A 19,666-nucleotide genomic window follows, 5' to 3' on the forward strand; every position below is an offset into this window, starting at 1 on the left:
GTGACGACGCTGGTGTCAAGCTGTATCGGTGCTTGCCCTTCCCTTGGACTACATCAGTGATGTGGAGAGGGGGAACCCGCTGCATGGGCAACAGCTGGTTCTTCAAATCTTCCCGCCCAGGCTTGCAGCCTGGAGAGGACACAGTCCACCGGAGGCGCAAACCCATGATCCCCAGGATCAAAGGCTGCCCCTACTACGGCATATTTACTCAATTTGTAAAATGTCCTTATAAAATCCCATGTAGAAACTTATCTAAACGCAGAGCAGTTAGATGTATTTTCACGACATGGTGTGGTCAGACATTTCACAGTGGATGGATAGTGGAGACAGATTAAGGCTGCACCTTTATTTTGCCATTGGGTATCAATCATAATATCATCTCAATCTGTACAGCCAAAGATGAAAGCAGTTACTTCAAAATTTGAAATGAGGCTCATTTCTTTCTTTCAGAGTGGATGGAGATATACTTACAGCACAAATTAATCAAGTTTATGAAATTATTAGAGTCCTACTAGTCATGACACAGGGTCTGGACTTCAGAAACATCAGTGAGTGAAGAAGCAGATCCTTGCTAAATATAATTAGGTATCCCTGCTGTACAATGTCATCGGAGTCCATCAGCACATTACCCAAAGACACCAATAGTATACAGGCACACAATTTATCACTACAGAAAATAAACAAGGCAAGCATGTTTCCTTTTCTTTTAAAAAAGCTACTTTTAGATTTGTGTTTTCATACTTTATAAATATTTTTAGAAGTAACCATAGAGTTATATAACATCTTTCAGAGTATCCCATTGAATATATTTGTTATTTTTAATATATAGTCAATATATGTAAGGAGAGAAAATCAGCTGGGAACCTCAGATTAAAGCTGGGAGAGGTTAAGCATGTTTGCAATTACCCCCACCTGCTGATCTGCAAAGGATCTAAGGACACAGTCAGGGACACCATCCAGGCCAGTTGCTTTTCGTGGGTACACTCTCCAGAAGACAGACTTTACGTCTGCTGTGGTGACCATGCATCCAGTTGAAATGGAGGGTGTCAGGGTGGTGCTGACATTCCAGTCCCCTTCTGTTCATCAGGAATGGGATGCACTGTCATTAATGATTCTGTCTGACTTTGTTTTATAACCTGAATGTAAACCTTGAATCAACTAATGTCTGCTCTGGGACTCTGATGAAGTAAAACCAATGTGATTTGATGGGGGGAGGAAATCTTGCCGTAGTTCAACTCAAATAAGTTGCATAAAGGAACCAGCTGAGATCTGTGTGAATTTCCAAAATGCATTCAGTAAGATGCCACATAAAAGGTTACTAAAAATGACAAGAGCACACAAGATTGGGCGATGTGTACGGCTAGGGGATTAACTAAATGACAGAATTAGGGAAGCTGAGATAACTGCCTCAGTTTGGAGTGACAATTACTAATTAATGAATTATCATAGGGATCAGAACAGGGTTCTCAGTTATTCACAGTCTATATTACTAGCTTGGATGAAGGAAGAGTGAGTCAGTAGCCAAATTTCCTGATGATGCAAAGATAGGTAAGTTGGCAAGGAGAACACTAGTGCTTGCAAAGAGATATAGGTGGTTTAAGTAATGGGCAAGAAGTGGACAGATTGAGTATAATATAGGACAATGTGAGGTTAGCATTTCTGAGGAAAGAATGTTAATCAAACTATTACAGGCAACCCCTGCATTACAGCCAATTTAGGTAAGAATAATTCATCCTTACAGAATTCACAAAACACTATCCAAAAATTTGAGATACGGAATAAAATTTGTATTCACAAACTTTATTCAAAGAGAAGCAAGTAAATAAACACAAAATTAATTTATTTCAAATCACATTTCTTAAAGCACACTCAGATGTCATAATTTCACATGATGGAAAATCATGATATGATCTGTTTTCTAGGAATGCAACACCCATACCCCACCACCCTCTGCAACTTGATGGTAGCTGTATTTAGATGCAATGGGATTATATATGCTTTGGTACAGAAGTATCTGGGGGACCTGGTGCGTGAAGCACAAAGACTGGCATGTAAATGCAATGAAGTATTAAGAAGGTTCATGAAATATGTTGAATTTTATTGCAAGGGGAAGCTTTGATGCAGCTTTAAGGGCATTGGTGAGACCAGACTTGGAGTACTACATTTTGCTTTGGTCTCCATAAGGCAGAATACACTTGCATTGGAAGCAAAGCAGGGGAATTTACTGGGTTGACTTTTGAAATGAAGAAGTTGATGTAGAAAAGAAGGTTACACAGATTGTGCCTATCCAGACTAAATTTTAAAAAACCTAAATGTGATGTTATGGAGAAGTGTGATGTTCAGAGGATGCTTCCCCAAGCGAACTTGTCTAAGAACTAAGGGTCACAGCTTAAGAAAGAAGGGTCACTTTTATAAAAAAAGAGATGTGGAGAATTTCTCTTTCCTTAAAAAGTCATAATTCTTGGAATTCTGTACCCAGAGAGCTATAGAGATGGTGCCATTGAATATACTCAAGTTGGAGATAAGTAGACAAGAATGTAGGACAGTAGTGTTCATGCCAAGAATGGATCAGCCGCAATCTTATTGAATGGCAGAGCAAGCTCTGGAACCCAATTGACCTACTCCTGTTCCCATTCTTACTTGGCAAAGTTGTCCATTTTTCTGTGATGTGAACTGAGAGTATGTCAAAATTTCTTCAGATGTTCTTTGAAATTGTACTGTGGGGCCTTTTATGTGCAACTCTAGAGAGCATATAAGGCTGTTTAACTTCACATTCAAAACAATGGACCTCTAATTATTCCTTTCATACTGCATTGTGTCTGAAATAGGACTTGAGTGTATAGCCTTTTAAATCAAAGGCCATAAAATGGAAGTATTTTTCTCATCAGTGGACTTAATATCCAATGAGATCTGTTCAAGTGAAATGGCATGCCTAGTGCAGCTAATAGTTAAAATGTTTGTTGTTTACCTTGCAGAGATCTGAAACTGGACAATATCTTACTGGATGCTGAGGGGCACTGCAAGTTAGCTGATTTTGGAATGTGCAAAGAAGGTATTCTGAATGGCATCACAACTACAACTTTCTGTGGCACACCTGATTATATTGCCCCAGAGGTATGTTTAATTTCACTCAATGTTCTGAAAAATATTAATATCCTATATTGAACTTGTTCATACATTTAGTCAATATAGTTTACAGTTGTTTTTACATTTAAATGTGCAAAAGTAACAATTTCAATCTTACTGTAGCACATATTAGTCATGTTCACCAGCAACTTTGATGTGTGTTGCTTGAATTTCCAGCATCTGCAGAATTCCTGTTGTGTAGCACATATTAGATGTCTAAAGGGAGAAACAATTAAAATTTCAAAGAATCAGCATTCACAATATTAATATTGTGGATGACATGAAAATTAGTTGTGGATAGTGAGAAAGGTTTTCAACTGATACAGCAGAACATCAAGCAGCTGGAAATGTGGGCAGAGAAATACCCAATGAAGTTTAATTTAGATGAGTGTGAGATATTGCACTTTGGGAGGTCAAATGCAAGAGGACTATATACAGTAAGTGGCAGAATCCTTATGAGCATTGATGCACAAATGGATCTTGCAATGCAAGTCCAAAGCTCCTTTGAAGTAGAAATACAAAAGTGATAGGATGGTAAAGATGGCATAAGGCATACCTTCCTTATGAAAGTCAGGAAGTCTTGTTCCAGCTATATTAAAGTTAAAGATCCTGCAATCTGATATTGATGTCTTATTTGCAGTATTTGGCAACCTGAATATTCAGTGCTCAGCATTTAGGCTAAAACATCAATTATGTTTCATTCATAATTGAGTGGTGACTTGAAGAGCCTGTAATGTGCTATAGATTTCTATGTTCTATGTTCACTGTTTTGCAGACTTTTGATTAAAATTGCTTCTGAGCTGCATGGTGTGTTTATGTCTTGTTCATAAGACCATAGACCATAAGACAAAGGAGCAGAAGTCAGCCATTCAGCCCATCGAGTCTGCTCCGCCATTTTATCATGAGCTGATCCATTCTCTCATTTAGTCCCACTCCCCCGTCTTCTCACCATAACCTTTGATGCCCTGGCTACTCAGATACCTATCAATCCCTGCCTTAAATACACCCAATGACTTGGCCTCCACTGCTGCCCGTGGCAACAAATTCCATAGATTCACCACCCTCTGACTAAAAAAATTTCTTCGCATTTCTGTTCTGAATGGGCGCCCTTCAATCCTTAAGTCATGCCCTCTCGTACTAGACTCCCCCATCATGGGAAACAACTTTGCCACATCCACTCTGTCCATGCCTTTCATCATTCGAAATGTTTCTGTGAGGTCTTCCCTCATTCTTCTAAACTCCAAGGAATACAGTCCAAGAGCCCTCATATGTTAACCCTCTCATTCCCGGAATCATTCTAGTGAATCTTCTCTGTACTTTCTCCAACGTCAGCACATCCTTTCTTAAATAAGTAGACCAAAACTGCCCACAGTACTCCATGTGAGGTCTCACCAGCGCCTTATACAGCCTCAACATCACATCCCTGCTCCTATACTCTATTCTTCTAGAAATGAATGCCAACGTTGCATTCGCCTTCTTCACCACCGACTCAACCTGGAGGTTGACCTTAAGGGCATCCTGTACGAGGACTCCCAAGTCCCGTTGCATCTCAGAACTTTGAATTCTTTCCCCATTTAAATAATAGTCTGCCCGTTTATTTCTTCTGCCAAAGTGCATAACCATACACTTTCCAACATTGTATTTCATTTGCCACTTCTTTGCCCATTCTTCCAATCTATCCAAGTCTCTCTGCAGACTCTCTGTTTTCTCAGCACTACCAGCCCCTCCACCTATCTTCGTATCATCAGCAAACTTAGCCACAAAGTCATCTATTCCATAATCCAAATCGTTGGTGTACAACATAAAAAGAAGCGGCCCCAACACGGACCCCTGTGGAACACCACTGGTAACCGGCAGTCAACCAGAATAGGATCACTTTATTCCCATTCTCTGTTTCCTGCCAATCAGCCAACGCTCTATCCACGTATGTAACTTTCCTGTAATTCCATGGGCTCTTATCTTGTTAAGTAGCCTCATGTGTGGCACCTTGTCAAAGGCCTTCTGAAAATCTAAATATACAACATCCACTGCATCTCCCTTGTCTAGCCTACTGGTAATTTCCTCAAAAAATTGTAATAGGTTTGTCGGGCAGGATTTTCCTTTAAGGAATCCATGCTGAGTTCTGCCTATCTTGTCATATGCCTCCAGGTACTCTGTAACCTTATCCTTGACAATCGACTCCAACAACTTCCCAACCACCAATGTCAAGCTAAGAGGTCTATAATTTCCTTTTTGCTTCCTTGCCCCCTTCTTAAATAGCGGAATGATATTTGCAATCTTCCTGTCCTCCGGAACCATGCCAGAATCTATCGACTTTTGAAAGATCATCGCTAATGCCTCCGCAATCTCCACAGCTACTTCCTTCAGTACATGTGGGTGCATTCCATCTGGTCCGGGAGATTTATCTACCTTTAGACTATTCAGCTTCCTGAGTACTTTCTCTGTCGTAATTGTGACTGCGCACACTTCTCTTCCCTGCCACCCTTGAGTGTCCGGTATACTGCTGATGTCTTCCTCAGTGAAGACTGATAAAAAATACTCGTTCAGTTCCTCTGCCATCTCCTTATCTCCCACTACAATTTCTCCAGCATTATTTTCTATCCGTCCAGTATCTACTCTCACCTGTCTTTTACTCTTTATGTACTTGAAAAAGCTTTTAGTATCCTCTTTGATATTATTTGCTAGCTTCCTTTCATAGTTAATCTTTTCCCTCTTAATGACCTTCTTAGTTTCCTTTTGTAAGGTTTTAAAAATTTCCCAATCCTCTGTCTTCCCACTAGTTTTTGCTTCCTTGTATGCCCTCTCCTTTGACTTTGGCTTTGACTTCTCTTGTCAACCATGGCTGCATCCTTTTTCCATTCGAAAATTTCTTCTTTTTTGGAATATACCTGTCTTGCACCTTCCTCACTTCTCGCATAAACTCCAGCCACTGCTGCTCTGTCATCTTTCCCGCCAGTGTCCCTTTCCAGTCAACTTTGGCCAGTTCCTCTCTCATGCCACTCTAATTTCCTTTACTCCACTGAAACACCGACACATTAGATTTCGGCTTCTCTTTTTCAAATTTCACAGTGAACTCAATCATGTTATGATCACTGCCTCCTAAGGGTTCCTTCACCTCAATCTCTCTAATCACCTCCGGTTCATTACACAATACCCAATCCAGTACAGCCGATTCCCTAGTGGGCTCAACAACAAGCTGTTCTAAAAAGCCATCTCGCAGACATTCTACAAATTCTCTCTCTCGAGATCCAGTGCCGACCTGATTTTCCCAATCCACTCGCATGTTAAAATCCCCCACATTTCATAAGACTGCCCTTCTGAACAACAGGAATTCTGCAGATGCTGGAAATTCAAGAAACACACATCAAAGTTGCTGGTGAATGCAGCAGGCCAGGCAGCATCTCTAGGAAGAGGTACAGTCGACGTTTCAGGCCGAGACCCTTCGTCAGGACTGACGAAGGGTCTCGGCCTGAAACGTCGACTGCCCTTCTGACAAGCCTTTTCTATTTCCTGTTGTAATTTGTAGTCCACCTCACTGCAGCTGTTTGGAGGCCTATAAATAACTGCCATCAGGGTCCTTTTACTCCTGCGATTTCTTAGCTCAACCCACAAAGATTCTGTGCCTTCCGATCCTATATCACCTCTTTCTAATGATTTAATATCATTTCTTACCAATAAAGCCACGCCTCCCCCTCTGCCTACCTTCCTATCCTTCCGATACACCATGCATCCTTGGACGTTCAGCTCCCAGAGACATGCATCCTTTAGCCACGTCTCAGTGATGGCCACAATATCATACCTGCCAATCTGTAGCCGTACGACAAGATCATCCACCTTTTTCCTTATGCTGCATGCATTTAAGTATAACACCTTAAGACCAGTATTTGGTACTTTTCGCTTTGATTTCACTGCAACTTTATTGCACTGGAACTCATCCCAATGGCTACAAATTTGCCCCATCACCTGCCTGTCTTTCCTGACATCTTTACTGCTCACTGCCTTAGTTTTCTGTTTTCCCCTTCCTCCGTTCTGTCATTCCGGTTTCCATCCCCCTGCCGAATTAGTTTAAACCCTCCCTAACAGCTCTAATAAACTTTCCCGCCAGGATATTGGTCCCCTTTGGGTTCAGGTGTAACCTGTCCATTTTGAACAGGTCGTACTTCCCCCAGAAGAGATCGCAATTATCCAAGAATCTGAAGCCCTGCCCCCTGCACCAGTCTCTCAGCCACGCATTCATCTGCCTGATCCTACTAAGGCCCGTGAAATAGGAACAGGAGCAGAACATTCAACCCCATGGTGACATCATTTCCCCTTAAGTCAAAGCCTGCACCATGGTGTGGTTTGGGGTTATTCCAATTACAGGGACCAGTCCTAATACAAGAGTCAGTCCAGTTGGACTATTGCATGGAAATGCCGAGTCACAAGAGAAAGTGCTGCCTCACCCCACCTCACCCCACAATCTCCTTCACATCCATGGCTGTGTTTTCTGCAGCAGTTCAATGGAGAAAAGTTCTTTAAACTCTGTCTTGCCTCTTGGCATTCATTGAGGCAGTGACAATCTGTGAACTCTTGTACTGCTCCCAGTAGGCACCCTACATAACATAGCATTGTTCGTAACAGAATTTTGCTCAACTCTTGATTTTTTTTTGCAGTGTATTAGATTGGGTGTTAACACTGGCACATCAGCAGAAAATGAAACTCAATTTCTGAGCCTGAGACTTAGAAATGAGCATGAAAGCTACAAGAAGGCTCATTTGCAAAAACAATGTGTAGCCCCCCCGGCCACCCTCAGGGTCGCCCGGCTCGCTGTCGTCTAGGGAAACAGCCTCGGCCCCGCCAAACTGGGTAATTAGTTTGTGTGGATGCTGTATGAGGTACCCCACCCTGCCCAAATAACAGACAATACACCAGATGCAATTAAATGATTTACAGTTTATAGATATTACTGAAACTATATAATTAAGAGAATAAGATATAAAAGGAAAATAAAAGGCGCCACACTTATCAAAGTTCAATCTCTTGGTGCACAAAACTGTTGGAGCTCAAGGACCTTCTTCTTCACCCTGCGACCCCTCGGACCACCTCAACCGGCTGCCTGGGACCACCAACGGTGGTCGACCAGACGCTGCACACGAGTCCGTCTCCGTCTCCTTGCCGAACGCCCTCCTCGGGGTCCGACCCCGTTAGCGGACATCACAGCACATCGTCCATCCTCTGTCTCGCTCTCCCGCCTTCTGCCCCAAAACCCCGCGCATACAGTATCTTCAAATACACCAAAACCATAACAACTATCCCAATTGGTTAATAGCACCCTCTTATCACCCTCTAAACCAAAACAAGCTGCTAGTGCAAAATTTCTCAACGTTTAACACAACAAAGCCGCATTCCCTACATTAACATAACAAAGACGCAGTTTTAATCAGCCTCCGCAGTAACATAAAAGTGGAAACCCCCTTACAAATGCATCTTTTCAGTGAATATTAAACAGTTCTCAACAACAAGATGATCGTGAAGAAGTTTTTATACAACCTTTATTCACCAGCTTTTATTCTCAATAAGCTTCCAAATAATATTTGTTGAATTGCAAACAAGACAAAATCTGCAGATGCTGGAAATCCAAGCAACACACACATAATGCTGAATGAACTCAGCAGTTCAACTATGGAAAAGGGTTAGTCGATGTTTCAGGCCGAGACGCTTCAGCAGGACCGGGGAGAAAATTGATGAGGAGTCAGAGTTAGAAGGTGGGAAGGAAGAAATACAAAGTGATAGGTGAAACTGATGGGGATGGGGCGGTGTAATGTCAAGAGCTGGGAAGTTGATTGGTGAAAGAGATACAGGGCTAGAGAAGGGGGAATCTAATAGGAGAGGAAAGAAGGTTATGGAAGAAAGAAAAGAGGGCGGAGCACCAGAGGGAGGTGTTGGGCAGGTAAGGAGATAGGGTGTGAGAGGGAAAAGGGAATAGTGAAGGGGGTGGGACATTACTAGAAGTTTGAGGATTCAATGTTTATGCCATCCCACCACCAACTACATCTTTCCCTACCCCCCCCCCACTTTCTGCTTTCCACAGGGATTGCTCCCCATGCAACTCCCTTGTCCATTCGTCTCTCCCCACTGCTCTCCCTCCTGCCACTTATCCTTGCAAGTGGAACAAGTGCTAAACACTCCCCCTGACTACCATTAGGGGCCCCAAACAGTCCTTTCAAGTGAGGCGACACTTCATCTGTAAGTCTGTTGGGGTTATTTGCTGTATCCAGTGCTCCTGGTGTGGTTTCCTGTATATCGGTGAGTCCCAGCGTAGATTGGGAGACCACTTCAACAAGTAGCTATGCTCCATCTGTCAGAAAAACAGGATCTCCCAGTGGCTACCCATTTTAATTCCACTTCCCATTCCCATTCCGATCTGTCTATCCATGACCTCCTCTACTGTCATGGTGAGGTCATACTCAGGTTGGAGGAACAACACCTTATATTCCATCTGGGTAGCCTCCAACCTGATGGCATGAACATCGATTTCTCAAACTTCTGGTCATGCCCCCCCCCCCACTGCCTCACCATTCCCCATTCCCTTTTCCCACTCTCTCCTTATCTCCTTACCTGGCATCGCCTCCCTCTGGTGCTCCTCTCCCTTCCCTTTCTTCCATAGCCTTCTATCCTCTCCCATCAGATTCCCCCTTCTCCAGGCCTGTATTTCTCACCAATCAACTTCCCAGCTCTTAACTTCACCTGTCTCTCTCCCAGTTTCACCTATCACCTTGTGTTTCTTCCTCCTCTCCCCCCACCTTCTAACTCTGGCTCCTCATCTTCTTTTATCCAGTCCTGATAAAGGGTCTCGGCTCGAAACGTCAACTGTAGCCTTTTCCATAGATGCTGCCTGGCCTTCTGAGTTCCTCCAGCATTGCTTGAGATAATTATTTGTAATTTGCATTGGATTTTCTTTTCTTGCCCTCCCTTCAATTCTTGCAGTTCTTTTACATAAAGGAGCAGCTTCATAATTGAACAAATACTACAACATTAAAAAAATACCTTGTCTATTGCTAGGGCAGTAAATTAATCTGATGGTGAGTCTGTGATAATGTTACTGGTGAGACTGTACCTCAATGCAGAGATACAGTCTTATGTTGTAATTAACTACTGTACATACATTCAGCTAAAACTGTTCTCTGGAAATCAGATAAGAAACCAAACAAGCTTAAAGTGTAAATTGGTTTATTACTGTGAAAATCTTGCCTTATCTGACATTCATAGTGGTCAATCCAATACCACAGTGTACTGAGGTAACACTTATCGTAGAAGTAATGAGTGGATCTTGCAGAGAGCAACTTGCAACAAGATACCACGCTCTGGCATGATAGCGAATTGATAAATTGTTAAATTGAATTAAGGCGGATGTAGCAGAAAGGTTGTAAGTGAGAGCTGAAGGAAAGCATTAAGACTGCTGGAGATTACATGTGCAGTGTCTTGGAAATGCAAGGAAATTCAGCTCAGAGTTGATACAGAATCTGAAATTCAGACACTAAGATTCATCATGATGGGAAAAGGTCACCAGGACAATTTGTTCCAAGAGGCTGTCACTCCACTTCAAATTAGTTTGTCAGAGTGGACACAATCACATTGAATGGCAGAGCAGGCACCATGCACCAGATGGCCTGCCTCTGGCCTCTTACGTTTAGTTCAGGAGAAACCAAAGCATCTTCTCCCAAAAACTCAGTTTTTAAAAAGGCAGAACTAAAAATAAAATAGAAAATGCAGGAAATATTCAGCAGGTCAGTCAGCCTCCATAAATAAAGTAAGAGTCAATGATTAAGATCACTGATCTTTCGTTGGAGCTGATGCTGGGCCATTAACTTGAAATGTTGATAATGCTTCTCTCTCCACAGATGGCCCCCTGATCTCCCAAGAATTGAATATAAAATCGCCCAGAAATTAACATTGTCACCATATGCACTTTTTGAATAAATCTTTATTTATTTCTTTAATTTCCCAACTCCATTCACGAATTGAGTGTCAGTGATCAATTCTATATATTAAACTTTACACCACATTGTGTGAATGTTGATTAGAGTCCTGATTTGTGTTTGGTTTTTTTAGCATCCTTTAGAAAGACTGAGGTCAGAATAGGACATCATCAGCATCAAATGTTCATCCCATTACTTCGTGGTACTGAACACTAACGAGCAACATTAAACTATAATTGAAAAAATTCAGTTGATTTTGTTAAGCTGACTATTGGGTGTTTTGTAATGGCTAAAAGTGGGGTCATTTATGGGTGTGGATCAGTCACTGAAGTTAACTGAATCAGAAGCAATTTAATATCACCAACTTCTCTCATGAGATTTGTTGTCTTCACGGCAGCAGCGTAATGCAATATATATAAGTCCTGGTCCTGGAACTTGGACGTGTAATCCAGAATGATACTTTACTGTAGTACTGAAGGAGTCTTAAGGATCTGTCTGATGGTGAAATTTTTAACTGACTTCTCATCTGCCATTTCAGATGGATGTGGAAAATTTTATGGTATTATTCAATTCCAGCATAGTGTTCTTTGTTCAACTCCCTGGATATCATTTATCTGAATATTTCATTGATGTTTGTGTGTCCTGGCGTTATCTGAATTAGTGTCTAGATTGTGCTGGAGGTGGCCACTTAAGGTGCTTTCCAAGGTTTCAAACAATCCTTAAGCACAAGTATATCCATGAATTAAGAGAGAATAGATAACAAAACCTAAATGCACATGATAAATATCTCTTATGTTACGTACCCCGTAACTGGGTTGCCAAACCAGCAGAAATGGACCACTCAGTTGGAGTCTGGATTACTGGAACTAAAAAAGTTTTATTAAAGAAATAAGCAACACAGTACTGTAATAGTAAGGATATAAATGCAACAGGTTAGCAATGAATAAACACACATGTACACAGAACTAGGATAATAGGGTCAATCAGCTCTATCGCTATCTAGGGGTAAAATGTTCAATCACAAGTGACAGAGTTCAGTTTAGTTCAGTTCGCAGTAATCGCTGTCGTGCCATTGGGGAGAGAGAGAGCGAATGCTGATATTCAAATCGGATTCAACAGACCTTTGATATTCCTCGCAGTTAGCTTTCGGGCGAGCCCTTTGTAATGTCTTCTGAGGTCACCAACTGTGACCCCTCCGTTTCAGATACGATCGTTCTTCAGCGGTGAACCCGGCACCCAGGCAAGGGCGGACACACACCAGGTTCCCACCGACCGTATCTTTCCACCCTGTGCGTCTATGGCTGGTCCCGCGACCAGACCTCCAAAACTCCCACCGACTTGTAGGGGTGCACCGCTTCCAGGGTCTCGTTACCTCGTGGTGTCGCGTGTGTTGTCTTAGCGAACCTGCCCCTTTTTATCCCCCTGCTGGGGTATCGCCTGTCCATCACACTCAAAACAGTTCAGGGTTCAAAAGGAGCCGGTCTTGACAATACTCAGACCGGTGTCTCCTTCCGTTAAACTCTCTCGTCTCTTCATTTACATTTCCAAATGCTGCTCCGTTGTCTTACTTATCTCTCTCTCCTGAAGACAGGTGGCAGATCAACTGTTGATCCCACTGGTGCTAGCACAGGACAGTTAACATCTTAGTCTATGTGTACTTTTGTAACCCTCTTTCATCACAATCAATACATTAAATTCAAACCATTTTAGTATGAATGTTTTTGAAGGAAGGAAAGGAAATAAGGCATTTGCAATATATGCATAACATTTCTTAATGGAGGTAAAATTCAGGTTCAACAGAAATGGAGAGTGGTTTGGAGAACGTTGGAGTATGTACGTCATCCTCTCCTACCCATCCACCTAACCTCCATCCACAACTCCATACCCCCAATTATCTACCCGTTGAGTTCAGCTATGGGCTAATGGCACCTGATTTACTACTACCTGTTTGGTATCTCTGCCTAATTGATTTAACAATCATGATTTAGAAATGTCCATATTAGTTCCTGTTGAAGACGTGTGAAATTTTGTTTGAATCTGTAAAACACACAAAATTCTATTCATGTCTATCTGTAAAAATATCATCGGATATATTGAAGGCTTTAAATATAAAAGTTATGAATGAAGCAAGTATTTGAAAAACAAACATTCTCAAAGTAATTGTCTAGAAGAAGTTAATAAGTTGTTTCAACTCATTGCAGAACATTCATTTGACATCTGTTTGCCTTTCTGAACAGATCCTACAGGAACTAGAGTATGGCCCATCAGTGGATTGGTGGGCTTTGGGGGTTCTGATGTACGAGATGATGGCTGGACAACCACCTTTCGAGGCCGACAATGAAGATGACCTTTTTGAATCCATCTTGCATGATGATGTGCTGTACCCAGTCTGGCTCAGTAAGGAAGCTGTCAGCATTCTGAAAGCGGTGGGTTCCCTACACCCTCTTATTGCCCTTCACCTTTCCCCCATGGAGACTGCTTTGAGTTAGCTGTAATTAAAATTGAATTTATTAACTTCGAGTATTTTCCAGTGGGAGTTGAAACACAGTTCATAATGCCACAGATAGGACAGCAGGGCTTGGGATAAATTACACAACTTGTGGGAAAGGACAAAATGTTTTGTGATGTGTATATGTTTGTACTGGCTTATTTATATCATTGAGAATTTTTTTCTTGTGTGCCTTTGCACAGCAATGAAGTGTGTCTTTCGAAACCTATCAACTGTCACAAACACCATCCATCTTCCTTCCAGCTGGTGCTCCAAGCTTTCACATTTTATTCAGCTGTGTAAAGCATTCTGTGTACTTGATATTTATTCACAGGGGCTGATTCACCTGTGAAGAGTAACCACAATAATTTAATAATTTATTTCAGCCACTGCTCTTCATTAAAATACTCAGTCTTTATTCCATGTCAAAACTGAGGTATAATAAGCACCTGAGGGAGAGCAACACCCAGGAGAAGAGAGAGATTGAGCTAGATACAACAGAAGGAAACAGAAGCTAAAATGGCATATAGTTCATGGATTTTAGAGCAATTTCAGTGAAAATGCAGTTATAAAAAGGGTATCTTGGGATAATTTTCAAGTAAACAGAAATATATAACTATGTTGTGACTAAAACTGAAGAGTAGATTCAAACCGTCACCAGGGAAGTGCAAAACATTACCCAACTCAGGCAAGAGCCTTGTCAAACTTTCCAAATGAGGGTCTCCATTGCAGAGTTGGTGTTTCAGATGTTTCTCTTAGTAAAGTTTGATAATTAAGCAGAAGATAGCCTAAAAATGTAAGAGTACTTTTCTTTCTTGGGCAATAATATAGGTCTCAGTGGGCTGACTCCTAGGTTATAGATACCATCTCCTTCCATATCCAGGAGTTACTGTATCATCAGGACCACCATACAAGCTGTGTCTCACCAGCGGTATTTTGTATGAGGTAGAAATTGAACTTAGAAAGCAAGATCTGTCTCAAAGTGGTTGGGGGATAAAGAATTCATCATATCATCTTTGGAGATATTTTATATTCAAAAAGAATTATCACAGGAATCCACTGCTGGTCTCTTAACATAAGGTTATAGTCTCTTAATGGGGCATGTCAATTAATTAGTTCAGGAGGTAATTTGTCGTAAGAGGTGGTAAATGTGTAGAAATAAGATTTGCCATTAAAGAATGTATGATTGAACTAGCATCTCAATAGAAAAAGGAAACTCCCATTTACATTTATATAAAAGTAATCTATAATATTGATTCTAAAGTTAACTTGCATTGGCCATTCATTTCATTTTAATAAACATTCAAGCATATTTAGGGCTTTACACCCTGGTCAATGTCTTTCTTTCACTTTTCTATGTTTATATCTATTTTCTCCTTGCCACTTATCTCTTCTCACCATCCTATCACCCCCTTCCCCAGGGTCCCATCCCCCTTACCCTTTCTCCAATGGTCCACTCTCCTTTCCTATCAAATTCCTTCCTCTCCAGCCTTTTACCATTCCTACCCATCTAGCTTCACCTATCACCTTCCAGCTGGCTTCCTCCCCCTTCCCTCCACCTTTTTATTCTGGCACCTCTCCCCTTCTTTTCCAGGTTCTGAAGACAGGTCTCTGCTTGAAACATCGACTGTTTATTTATTTCCATAGATGCTGCCTACCCTGCTGAGTTCTTCTGGCATTTTGTTTGTTATGCTTTAGATCTGCAGAATTTCTTTATTATTTTTATTCTTCATTTTCTTTTTTGTTTTTTTTTTCACTTCTTCCTCTTCTTATTCTCCTGTTGGCCATGTGAAGAAGACATAAATCTTTGGTTTACTTATCTGATGACCTCCCTGTGATGCTGAGCCTGACGATATTAATAAAGCTTTCCCAAACTCATCTCTCAGCATTTTTCAGTAGTTCATCTGGTTTACTATAAAATCAAATGAACAATTTTGTTTCCCCTACAAACATAGACCTTAAAAATATGACATTAAAAAATCATGAAAGTGTTGTTTCACACTGGGCAATCGTGGATTCTAAACACTTTCCTGTATCACATATTCAGGACCCATCCTCTGCGATTTCTGTCCTTAAATACACAGCCAATGTTCTAACAAGTTACTGAATAGTGATTGAAAGTAGGATTTTTTTTTTGCTAATTTTTAACCCTCCGCTAATCATTGTACAAAGATCAATAAATGAGCCTCCCACAATCCTCTCTAAAATCAATTAGTGCCATACAGAGTGTACATTGATCCTTGGTGGATTGTCCTGATCCCTACGGTTCAGCAGCACATCAGGCAAAACACTTAACTACTAAAAATACATGCTTAAAATTTCACCAGGCTTGACCCTTTAAGCCCTCTTCTCAGATGTTTGATTCCTTTAACAGCTGTTTCTGGAATTTTTTTTATGCTTCATGGTGAAATTGCAGCTTAGTTATCAACGAGTTATTGCATTAGAAAGAAGGATGGTGGCTCAGATTATGTCTCTAATTTATTATGCAAAACACTAAATTGGACGTCCTATCTCAAAGTTAAGATTGTTGGTTGAGGGGAGAGCGACATCTGCAGAAAGTGTATTTTATCGGGTCTCAAACTAATTACAAAGTAGATAAAGAAACCCATTTGCCTGTGAAGATCAAATGTAGCAGATGAATGTAGCTCTGTGTAATATACTTTTGAGATATTCTAAAAAATCCAAGGAGGTCACACTAGAACTGGCTTTTCCTGTGCTGAGCAATCACAATTTTTGTGTGTGTGACTATCAATTATACAGTGCTGAATGGAAACGTGTAAATTTAAAACCCTCCCCCAGAATCTGTTCTATGTTTTGCACGTCTTATTATGTGCATGTTTTTGGTTCTGTTTGGCAAACATTACTTGTATATGGCACTTGTATAACTTTTTGCCTGATTTTCATCTCTTTATAACAATTAATGTGCTTTTTCAGAAGACATAACCCTATTTTATGTAAGATAACGTTGTGTCAATTTGGTGACTTAGCAAAAGTTCAATTGGAGTATCACACTGACAATCTGTTTGCTTTTATATGTAATTCTAAAAGTGAAATGAAATCATGGTTTGTGTGGATGCTGTACTTTTCACTTCAATGACACGTGATTATCATGGTGTTAATTGTTCGATTGAGGCTGCTTTCAAAGCAATTTCTAAAGTCTTTATCAATCCTTTTTTTTACCCTGAGAGAGTTTTCCTGGGAGCATTACTGGCTTTTATTGTAATCCTACAATTAACAAAGTATAAGTTAATATTACGCATGGTAGTTGCCACAGTAACTGCTGAGCGTCGAGTCCTTGTAGTTTTTTTTTGTTGTCTAGTTTCTTGTTGGTTGTATAGGTAGAGAACAGGAAAGACAATGGAATTAAATGAGCGACTGGGGAGATTTATTTTTGTCCATTAGCAAGGGATTTGAGTTGGAAGGTTTGGTTTCCTAACATTGTGTAACTTGACATTTGATCTTGAATTACAACACTCAGAGTTATCTATACTATCCTTGAATAGGTTGGACTAAAATATAGTTAACTTACTGTGGAAATATTAAAATGTGTACTGAGTAGACCTGCTCAAACCATGGTGTTTAAAGGTGCAGATAATGTTACCTACACTTATAAATCTCATACACAAAGATGAACTGCTCACAATTATTTGCAATTTCCCTGACCTCTTGTTTGCAGAATTGAAGTATGTGAGAGCGAATAAAAAGACCATGTGAGAAAGGAATATTGTTTAAAATTTTTACTTTTGAAATTTTATAAGATGTTTTAATCTCAATTTTTGTGTGGTATTTTCAGCCCTTTTATCTGTTCTAGCAGGCCTCAGGTGTTCAGCTGCACCGAATGCATCCAGACTGCTTGCTACCAGTGTTTCCTGTTGTTGACACAGGAACTCCTGTCTTCTTTCTAATCTATGTGTGTATCCTTTTAAATTCTACCAATGTAATTTTATACCTCTAACCATAAGACATAAGAGCAGGAATAGGCTAGTCGGCGCATAAAGTCAGATTCACCGTGCGATTACGGCTGATTTAATTTCCTTTTCAGCCCCATGCTCCTACCTTCTCCTCATAACATTTGAATCCCATACTTACTAATCAAGAACCTATCAAACTCCACTTTAAATGTACTCAGTGACTTGGCCTCTGCAGCCAACTGTGGAAACGAATTCACAGGTTCACCACTCCCGGCTAAAGAAATTTCTCTTCATCTGTTCTAAAGGGACGTCCTTGTATTCTGAAGCTGTACCCTCCAATCCAAGACTTCCCCACTATTGGAAACATCCTCTCTGCATCCACTCTATATAGGCCTTTCAATATACAATAGGTTTCAATGCAATTACCCCCCCCCCCATTTTTCTAAGTTCCAGTGAGTACAGACTCAGAGCCATCAAATGCATTAACCCTTTTGTTCCCAGGATTATTCTCATAAACTCCTTTGGACCCTCCAATGCCAGCTTATCTTTCTTAGATATGGGGCCAAAAATGGCCCATAATACTCCGAATGTGGTCTAACCAATGTCTTAAATAAAGTCCTAATATCACATCCTTGTTTTTTTTTATTCTACTCCTCTCAAAATTAATACTAACATTACATTTATCCTCCTTACTACCAATTCAACCTGCAAGTGAACCTTTATGGAATCCAGCACCAGCTCTCCCAAGTCCCTTTGTACCTCAGATTTCTGAATTTGCTTCTGGTTTAGAAAATAGCCTATGCCTTTACTCCTTCTACCAAAGTGCATGGTGGTTATGTGGAGATACATCTCTCCAAAGGAGGTGGAACACACTCCATCCCTTCACTAGCCTGCAGGTCATTGTTGGGCAAGGTATAGCACTTGCTTAGCCCTCCCTTCAGCACCCCAGCCCTGATCAGGGTCACGTGAAGCCCTAGGAGCAGGTGGTTGATGGTTGTATGAGCAGCTGGTGCATATCAAAAGTCCTGTTTACGTAACCACTAACGCCAGACAGACAGTCTCTGAAGAGTATTGATAATGGCTGGGGTCACACGTCTTGTAAAGACACTGCCCAAGGAAGGAAATGGCAAAACACTTCTGTAAAAATAAGTTTGCCAAGAACAATTATGGTCATGGGACCATGATCGCTCACATCATATGACAGGGCACATAATGATGATGATGATGAATTCTTTGTCCATTTTCTTAATGCCCAAGCCCTTATGCAGACTCCACAGCAAATATCTGCTTCAGCGTCACCAGCAAATGAAAAGTACTGAATCTTCTACTCAGCATTTAACTTGGTATACTTAGAAACTGGGCACAGTGGCAATCAAACCTGCTACCTTAAAGTAATTTCAAACTATAAACTGTACAGTAGACAACTATATGGTTAAAATATGAAAGTAGAATCAGGATACAACCTTGTATGGAAAAAAGATTCCTAACATTGGTTTCATATGGGTTAGGTAAACGGAACAGTCTACTTAATAACTGACTGTTTATATTGAGATAGCATTCAAAAAAGACTCACTCCTCGAAGATGTCTTGGATACTATGGAGAGTAGTACCAATGATGGCGCTAACTAATCTTACAAGTTTCTGCAACATATTTTGATCTTGTGAAGTACTCCCACCCCCTTGCACGATGGTAAGAATGCTGTCCACAGTACGTCTGTAGAAGTTTTCAAGCGTTTTAGTTGGCAAACCAAATCTTCTCAAACTCTGATTGAAATATAGCCACCGTCTTGCCTTCTTATTAGCTGTAGCAATATGTTGTGTGCAGGTTAGGTCTTCAGCGACATTGACACCCAGGAACTTGAAATGGAGTATGATAGCAATGGACAGAGCACAACGATCTAAGCACTGATGTATACATACAATCAGAATAAGGAAAACAATGAAAAAAAACAGAATTAAAGGCCCACAGCATTCAAAACAAAGTAGGTGAATTGATGATACAGATAGAAATAAGGAGATAATGTTCTGAGAGCTATCTTAGAATGGCCAAGCTTGGGAAAGTGTTTATTCTTTGATATTTGACACCTTGAACGGATAACTTGAAAGAGAAATAATGCGTAGTAGTACTCGTCATAAAGGAGATGAACAGTGAGTAATGATTGTATCTCAGAAGGTCGAGAAGA

General features: G+C 40.7%; 1 protein-coding gene across 1 annotated transcript in view; it reads left to right on the top strand.

Annotated features, from left to right (window-relative positions):
• Positions 1 to 19,666, top strand: part of prkcea (protein kinase C, epsilon a) — a 658,830-nt gene that overhangs the window by 614,641 nt on the left and 24,523 nt on the right. The window contains exons 12-13 of the mRNA XM_063055673.1: positions 2,976 to 3,114; positions 13,322 to 13,510. Coding sequence (XP_062911743.1) covers positions 2,976 to 3,114; positions 13,322 to 13,510 — 328 coding nt within the window. The remainder of the gene's footprint in view (positions 1 to 2,975; positions 3,115 to 13,321; positions 13,511 to 19,666) is intronic.

This window comes from Mobula hypostoma, chromosome 8 (assembly GCF_963921235.1).
Source record: "Mobula hypostoma chromosome 8, sMobHyp1.1, whole genome shotgun sequence".
NCBI classification, from domain to species: domain Eukaryota; kingdom Metazoa; phylum Chordata; class Chondrichthyes; order Myliobatiformes; family Myliobatidae; genus Mobula; species Mobula hypostoma.